The following is an 8,616-nucleotide window of genomic DNA, read 5'->3' on the forward strand; positions in this document are numbered from 1 at the left end:
ACACCCGGCTCAAGTCGGGTGCACGGATATTTACACCCGACTTTGTAACCAATCAAAGCTCGTGTTACAAGCTAGATAGGAAATAAAAATAATGATGACGTAGAAAAACTTGCGCGCCATCTAGCGTTAATTCAGGTAATATGTGTTTTTTTTTCACGCCATCTAGCGACAATTCAGTGAATAATCATTGGTTTTGCATTGGTGATGGTTGGTTTCGCATCGGAGCCTGTTGATTTTGCAAACGAGTCTGTTGATTATGTTTTAAGGTTGTCTGTTTTGTATTTCATTATGTTTATAAAATTAGTTGTTAGTTTTGCATAAACGTCTTTTTTACCCCATAGAGTTAACACATTATCACAAGCTAGTAGGATGTCATGTATCTAACTTAACCACATTAACCCCCCCCCCCCTCTCTCTCTCGAGAATGAGATGGTCTCATTTCTTTTGGAGTGTCAAAGCCTGTAGAATACCTAGGGTCCAAACATTGATGCCAAATGTACCAGAGAAATGTAACTGTCTTTGCTGGGGATTAAACCCATGGCCTCTGGCATGCCAGTCCAGTGTTCTACCGATTGAGCTAAAGGGTGAACCCACTACCCAAATCTAGTAGGATGCTACCTCTACCAGACTGACATCAAGTACAAGTATCAATTTTTTTTACCTTGGATGGCAGGGATGTGATCTGCATGTTACATCTAACATGGATGTGACATGCATGTCACATCTTGTGGCCTATTTTGTTTTGATGTGCCATCTTTTTGCTAACTTTTTCATATGATGTTTTGATTGTCTTGTCTTACAGATACTTTTTTCTAGTCAGTTTTGGGGGATCAGACATTATCATATTTTACGTAACTGCTAATCAAAACTTGTGAGTCTGATCCCCTTCTTGTTTGTTAAATTGTTCACATTTATACCGTCATTTTAATAAATGACATTATTAATTCATCTCTATGAAAGTGATTTATTTGACTTATACAAAAGTAGCAAAAACAAGCTGCGGTGAGCTTGCCTGTAAGCATAAGAATACATAATTTTTTTTTATGCGAATGTTATTTTAAAAGTGCATTCTAAGGAAAAGTGAAAGTTTGCTCTATGTTGTTGTTATCCAACAAATGCATATTTTTACGCAAATATAACCAAGCGGAGATGGACAACGCAGGTTCAGTTTATAAATTTATTAGGAAATGAAAAAGCAATGGCAGATCTAAAAATACAAAAACATACCGGTATCTACAATATCATAATACACATAGACACTAAGACAAAATACTTTTATTTCCTATTCACTTCAAAAATAAGAAATTTTAAGTTTACTAAGCCCAAAACGTCATTTTCATAGTTTAAAATACCTTTCTTTCAAATATGATAATACTTGAGCTTATAACTTGGACTTAATAAATAAAATACAAAAATTTAATAGACTAAGAAAATTACCTTTCAAGTGGTGACAACGGGCAGCTGGTAATAAGTAAGTTAAATTTCCCGCACTGACAGGGATGGGCCCATGCCTCAGTATATATACAATGAAGCGCATTGAAGTGGTAAAATTGTCCGTTTGGATAAAAAGTTCTGAGTCATGCTTTGAACGTCAATTATAATATAATGACACGCCCATATTTTTATAAACGAGAAAGAAATATTCGTCGTAATGTTTTAGGACACCCCACTCTTCGCGACAAACAACATAAGTTACACTGAAATGGACCTTTAAAAAATAGAAGAAAGAATTAGAGACTCCCCGCTTTCTAAAACTCAAATTGCAACGAATATGAACATATTTTTGAAGTTATCATGTCTATTGAAGTTACCACAACACATGTTTCGGTCGAACACGCGTTTAATTGGTGTTTATTTAGACCGTCAATTTGATTGGCTACTATATTTATGGAAAACCTGTTCTACAGGTATTTGGATAAACAGATTGACCGTTTTATCAATTTCTAAAGAAATGGGCGTGTCATAAGATGACAATAAACGTTCTAAAGATAGCTCAAAACGTTCCATTCGAACGGAAAATTTTACCACTTCAATGCGCTTCATTGTAGCAGAAAAACCGGTTAAACAAGGGGGTACAAATTTACTGGCCAGTGAGATTTTGTGAGTAGAATTCATGAATGGAGACTACTACCAAATATGGCATATAGTAAATTATGGCTCAGTAAGTTATTCAATAAAGATAAAAAAAATATTTTAAATAAATATGACTCTGCCACACATACTTTGAGTCAAATCTTTCAAGATATTAAACAAAGACCTACTCATGTGATTGATTGACTTGTATATTGTTTAACGTCCCTCTCGAGAATTTTTCACTCATATGGAGATGCCACCACTTGCCGGTGGAGAGCTGCAAAGAGCCATAGCGCATTTGATTGTCACTTTTGCCTACTCTAGTACTATTTTTTTTAAATACATTGTTTAACCAACATTTTGTCAAATAATGTTAGTTTATACATGCCTTAAAGCAAATCACACAAAAATGATATTCAAATATTAATAGTTCCCTCATAAAATAGATATAAAAATCGTTCAGTTTATATGATGAGTATAGTAAATACTGAGGTATCCCCCTAAATAATGATAAACTGTAGCAAAAGACCACCCTTAACCAGAAAAACAACTTCTGAATAATTTTATTTGGATGTGACTGCACTTCATTACATTTAGATAGTTTTGGTTAAAGGTGATCTTCATATTGAAAATGTTGAAAATGTGAATTTAGTTTTTCTTCTCAAATTATTTTAAAATCCAACAATCTGTCTGAAATTTGTACATCCGATTACAATGGCTTCGTGGCGTAGTGGTATGATGGATTGTAGACATACAATGAAGCGCATTGAAGTGGTAAAATTTTCCGTTTGGATGAAACGTCCTAAGTCATGTTTTGAACGTCAATTATAACAGAATGGGACGTCCATTTCTTTAATTTAGAAACGAACAAGAAATATTCGTCGCAACGTTTTAGGACACCCCACTCTTTGCGACAAGCAACATGAGTTGTACGCCGGAGTGGAGATTTTTAAAGTAATAAGAGAGATTTAGAGAGCTCCAACACGTATTGCAACGAATTTGTACACAATTATGAATTTATCATTTTTATTGGAGTTTCCATAACACATGTATTGGTCGAACACGTGCTTATTCTGTGTTTATGTACACCGTCAATTTGATTGGCTATTATATTTATGGAATACCTGTTGTACAGGTATTCCAATGAACCATTCGACCGATTTTTACTTTCTAAAGAAATGGGCGTGTCATTGTATGACAATCAACGTTCTAAAGATAGCTCAAAACGTTCCATTCAAAAGGAAAATTTTACCACTTCAATGCGCTTCATTGTAATGATCGAGCTCGAGTCTCACAGTGTGTGTTTCTAATGATGCTGTTATTTTTTTCTGTCTGTGCATTTTCCCTATGTTTTCTTTTATCATTTTATAATACATGTTTAAATAATGTAGGAGATATATAATACCTGTACAACATTACACTTTGAACGTTTTCGGGAAAAACAGTCCTAAACTGTATCAATGACCCAAAGTCATAGCTCCTAGCTTGTTTTATTTTTAAAATTTTCTTAAAATCTTGTTTAGAATAAGAGTATTGAGCAAGTAAAATGATTGTCATGTAACAAACTTGCAACTACGAAAATATAACACTGGTCCACAAATGATTACATACATGTAGTTTGATCTAGAATTAAAAAGGTACATGTATCTATAAAATAATAGAAAAAGGTGATTTCCTTTTAACTACTTGAGTCGGTCTTTTGTCCTATGCTCGGCAAGAAGGGCCATTGAGCAGTAAGGGATCTTTTTCGTGCCAGCACCTACCGAGACATGGGATCTCGGTTTATACGGTTCTTTCGAAGAACCAGTCTCCACGTTCCACAGTGGTATTCGAACACGCGACGTAGGGATCAACTCCTTACTTGGCGATTTTAGAGCAGACGCTCTAACCACTGCGCCACGCATGTGACCCTACTCATTTGAAAAATTTGGTTTAAGTGTAACAAAACTGACCATATTTACCCTCTTTGATGTATACACACAAATAATTTCTATTTTTGTCCCCGCTTTTGTAAAAGCGAGGGGACATTAAGTCTCAGGCGTCTGTCACAAAAACTTAAACATTGGTCATATCTTTTACATGAGGAGAGATAGGGGTGTCATATTACACAATCATGTGTATAGCCTGTGATGATACCTTTCTATATATACTTTGATTTTTTTATTTTACCTTGTGACCTTGAAGTTTGACATACTTTTTAAAAATTTAAACATTATTTTGAATGAGCCATATCTTTTGAAAGAGAAGAGACAGTGCTATCATATTAAAGCTGTGTATTGCCTGTGGCAAGACCTTTCTAAATACACTATAAATTTTGACCTCGCGACCCTCACCTTGAAGTTCGACCTACTTCTTAAAAAAATTAACTTTTCTTTGAATTGGCCATAGGCATAACTTTTTCAAGAGGAAAGATAGGACTTTCATATTATACATATTATGACAAAACCTTTTTAAATACTCTTTGGTTATTTACGTTGACCTTTAAGTTTGACCTACTTTTCAAATACTTTCATTTTGGTAATGACTTTTGAGTGAGAAGAAACAGGGCTTTCATATTAAATACCCGGTATGTGCATTGCCTGTGACAAGTCCTTTCTAAATACAATGATTTTTGATCTCGTGATCTTGACCTTGAAATTGATCTACTTTTCAAAAATTTTAATTTTTCCTAATAATTTTGATTGAGAAGAGATGTGACTTTCATATTTGACATTGGCATTACCTGTAACAAGATATTTCCGAGCAAGCCAAGATTTCTGGGTCCTTGACCTTGACGATTGACCTCATTTTCAAAAAATTCAACTTTGGAAATAACTTCTGAATGTCACATGATAGGGCATTCATATGTAACATAATTTGCCAAAAATAATGACATCTAGTCACCCGCAAAGACACCAAAGGTGGGGGACCACAATTCTTTGAATTTGCTTGTTGCTTGTTGCACGAAACTCTCATTTGCCGAGATTTTACATAAAGTATAGGTAAATGACATGAAATATTATAAATTACATAGAGAATAATACAAATCCTTTTCCATATCACATCCTGTATCAGCCCGAGACATCAATATCAGAAGGCCCGAGGGCTGATACAGGACGTGATGTGGAAAAGGGTTATGTATTAATATGTTTATTACACACTTAGTAACAAAATACAGCATGCATTAAGTTGAGAAGAAAATAAGTAAATAATCATGCATGGACTTCTTACATACATGTACATGGTCTAATGTCTCATACGATTTGGGTTTGTTTCTACTTCTATTTCAATACACTTGATCCGTAATTTGAAAATAATCTATTACATGTATTTCTAAATTAAGATTAACCTTATTTTCAAAAAGTAAAAATTAAGAGAATATGAACCCACCAAAAATTGTGTATGATCACAAGTACTGTTTTTGAGATTTAATTTACTAAGGGTGTGATATTGACGTCACAATAGCCGTATCAGCCCTGCAGGGCTGATACTATCATTCCAATAACAGCGTGTCACTTTGCTTGATCGACCGTGTTAAAAATTTCACAAATTGATTACCATATCATTCATCGATTGGATGTTTGATTTGAATGAATAATTACACTTAGTAATAAATACATGTTTTTTGCATATGCGATATGGCTGACGTCACAATAGCCGTATCAGCCCTGCAGGGCTGATATGGATTTGCGGGGCTGATAACCTATATCAGCCCTGCAAATCCATATCAGCCATGCAGGGCTGATACAGCTATTGTGACGTCAGTATCACAACCTTAGTAAATTAAACCCCAAAAACAGTACTTGTGATCATACACAATTTTTGGTGGGTTCATATTCTCTTAATTTTAACTTTTTGAAAATAAGGTTAATCTTAATTTACAAATACATGTAATAGATTATTTTCAAATTATGGATCAAGTGTATTGAAATAGAAGTAGAAACAAACCCAAATCGTATGAGACATTAGACCATGTACATGTATGTAAGAAGTCCATGCATGATTATTTATTTATTTTCTTTTCAACTTAATGTGTTCTGTATTTGATTACTAAGTATGTAATAAATATAATGAAACATACCCTTTTCCACATCACATCCTGTATCAGCCCTCGACCAATATCAGCCCTCGGGCCTTTGGCCCTCTGGCTGATATTGGTGTCTCGTGATCATAATCATGATTTTTTTACTTTGTTGTTGTACAATAGGCATTCTGCTTGCCTTGTTTGCAAATCTTTTTTTTCATATCAGTAAACAGAATGTACAAATTAACCTTACATTTAATAATATTTTTTTTATTTCAAACTACATCTTTCCTAAAACTCTATATAGTAAAAAGAAATAAAAATTTTATTTGATAATAATCACAATTGATATGTAAAATTAAAATCTACATTTGTTAAATACTACTGATTAACATTTTTAAAATTCCAACTGGTAAACATCTTCTATAAAACAAAATAAATCAACATGCAATTTAGAATTTCTATGCATCAGAGCTACCAGAACCTAGTGAACTCCAGTGGGCCATTGTGTAATATTGCCCTTTGTATTTTACATATTCCCGACCATTGATTGTTTTCATCGTTGGTGTGTTATAGTAGGGATCACCAACAGGAGAACTATAGTTTGCTCTAAAGTTTCCCGTTGAAGTTCTACTTGAACTTGTGTGTGTTCTTGGCACTGCTGATGAAGAAGAAGTTGGATAGAGTAAGACTTTGCTGGTAGCTGTTGTACTTGTAGGCTGCTGTTTTGGGGTAACATTTGTTGTATGATTTCCTGTGTTTTCACCATACAGGTACTTGTAGTTGTCTGAACCCATGTAACTGGATGAGACTGTTGCTGGAGTTGTTTCCCTTGAATGGCTTTTAGTGGTACTCCTGTGAGTTCTATCTGGTTGCTTAAAAAAGTCATCAACATTTGTTTCCAAAGGCGCCTTCTCATCTGAATGATGATATCTGCTACTGTACTGAGATGCCCTGTCATTATCTTCTGTCTTGGTACGTCTTTGGCGGACAGATTTATCTTTCGGATGAGGCTGTGCTACTCCTTTCTGCAGTAGAGCACCATTTTCATGCAGTAGAAGAGGAAGCCATACCACATACTGGACAGTAAACCCGGTTTTTGTGTATTCTTTGTACATACTGTTGTCCAGTGGGGAACCTTCAGCTGGGGGCTTCCCCAAGACCACAGGAGGATTATGCATATGCATTAACCAGCATATCTCCAAACATTTGACTGTGTACTGTGGAAGTCTTTTATACACAGCTTTGAAACCTGTACTATATTCAAATTCCTACAAAAATAAAAATTATGTATAAACCTGTACTATATTCAAATTCCTACAAAAATAAAAATTATGTATTTTTTTTAGTTTATTTTAATTTATTAAATTTATTGCCAAATATCATGGTTTGTACACATATTTACAAGTATTTTGAGTACCTTAAACAAAGTCTCTGCAGACATCTTTTGGGATTTTCTTATTTCTTCCAACATTTTTTCTGTCTGGGGATCAATGCTGTACTCCACAACTGAGGCATCTCGCGGTAAACTGCTCTAAATACAAAAAGACAAGGGACTGTAGCCAGAGTACATCTGTACTATAATGTGCAGTTATTCTTTTGACTGTTACTTTATTATTCTCTTTTGAGAAGTGGACAGGCATTCGCCTCTTCTGCTACTGGATGAAGACAAGATGGAGGTAAAAGAACTTACCACATTAGTCAAAGCTTTTTTCAGGTTCTCCATCTGATGCACTGCTGCATCTTTACAGAAAGAATAGGCAGCCTAGGATTTAAAGAATATAGGATTCAATCATTAATATACATGTATTGTACAAATGTATACTATTACTTTACTGTATCATATACTAGCTAGTATCTTAAATTCAACAAGTACCCGTAATTACATTTTCAGAAAATATTCACAATTTAAATGAGGACAAATTTTCTGATGTGTGAGGATAAATTTCATTTTTTTGATTAAAATTTCGTCTTAATCTGATTTTGCATTGTTTATTAACCTGTATTAAATCCAGTAGTTCTTTTATAGCACTCTCTTCTTGGTACACTTCATTTGTGAGGAACTCCAGGGCATCTGTCCATTCATTGTCATAAAGCTCGTTGTACTTCTCAGCAATCTTTGTTGGACGGTTAGAATCACTTAGATCTGTGATGTTGGGGTTTTTGTCATTCAACTTGTTGCCCATTTCCTTACTTAATCTGAAAAAAAAACATGGTAGCTGCAATAATGTAGCCCTCTTCCCCCCCCCCCCCTTTTTTTTTGGGGGGGGGGTTCCAGAAAATGTCAGATAAAAAAAATCGGAGAGGGCTACATAAATGCAGGTACTTCATAGGATATAAACATAATAATGCAATAATATTTGTAAAGCACTTATTTTTTATAAGAATTTGGGTTCTTAGTTTACTATTGAATTGGTTTTATAAAATCATGCTTTTCATGCTTTAAGTTATAATTCACCTTGTCAGAGCATCTGTTTTTTCTCTCTCTAATTTATCTACTAAATCTCTGGATTGGTTTAATGCCATTTTATATTCTTCTA

General features: G+C 34.3%; 1 protein-coding gene across 1 annotated transcript; it reads right to left on the reverse strand.

Annotated features, from left to right (window-relative positions):
• Positions 1-6,387: 6,387 nt before the first annotated feature.
• On the reverse strand, positions 6,388-8,610 carry LOC134263014 (uncharacterized). The gene is made up of 5 exons (XM_062745313.1): positions 8,535-8,610; positions 8,077-8,275; positions 7,770-7,841; positions 7,497-7,610; positions 6,388-7,347 (listed from the first exon to the last, which is right to left on the reverse strand). The coding sequence occupies exons 1-5, from the start codon at positions 8,600-8,602 to the stop codon at positions 6,538-6,540; spliced, it is 1,263 nt and encodes a 420-aa protein (XP_062601297.1). The 5' UTR covers positions 8,603-8,610; the 3' UTR covers positions 6,388-6,537.
• Between the last annotated feature and the right edge of the window lie 6 nt (positions 8,611-8,616).

The sequence above is a fragment of the Saccostrea cucullata genome, unplaced genomic scaffold (genome assembly GCF_032062105.1).
Source record: "Saccostrea cucullata isolate Sc308-1 unplaced genomic scaffold, CSIRO_AGI_Scuc_v1 ctg11850, whole genome shotgun sequence".
Taxonomy (NCBI): domain Eukaryota; kingdom Metazoa; phylum Mollusca; class Bivalvia; order Ostreida; family Ostreidae; genus Saccostrea; species Saccostrea cuccullata.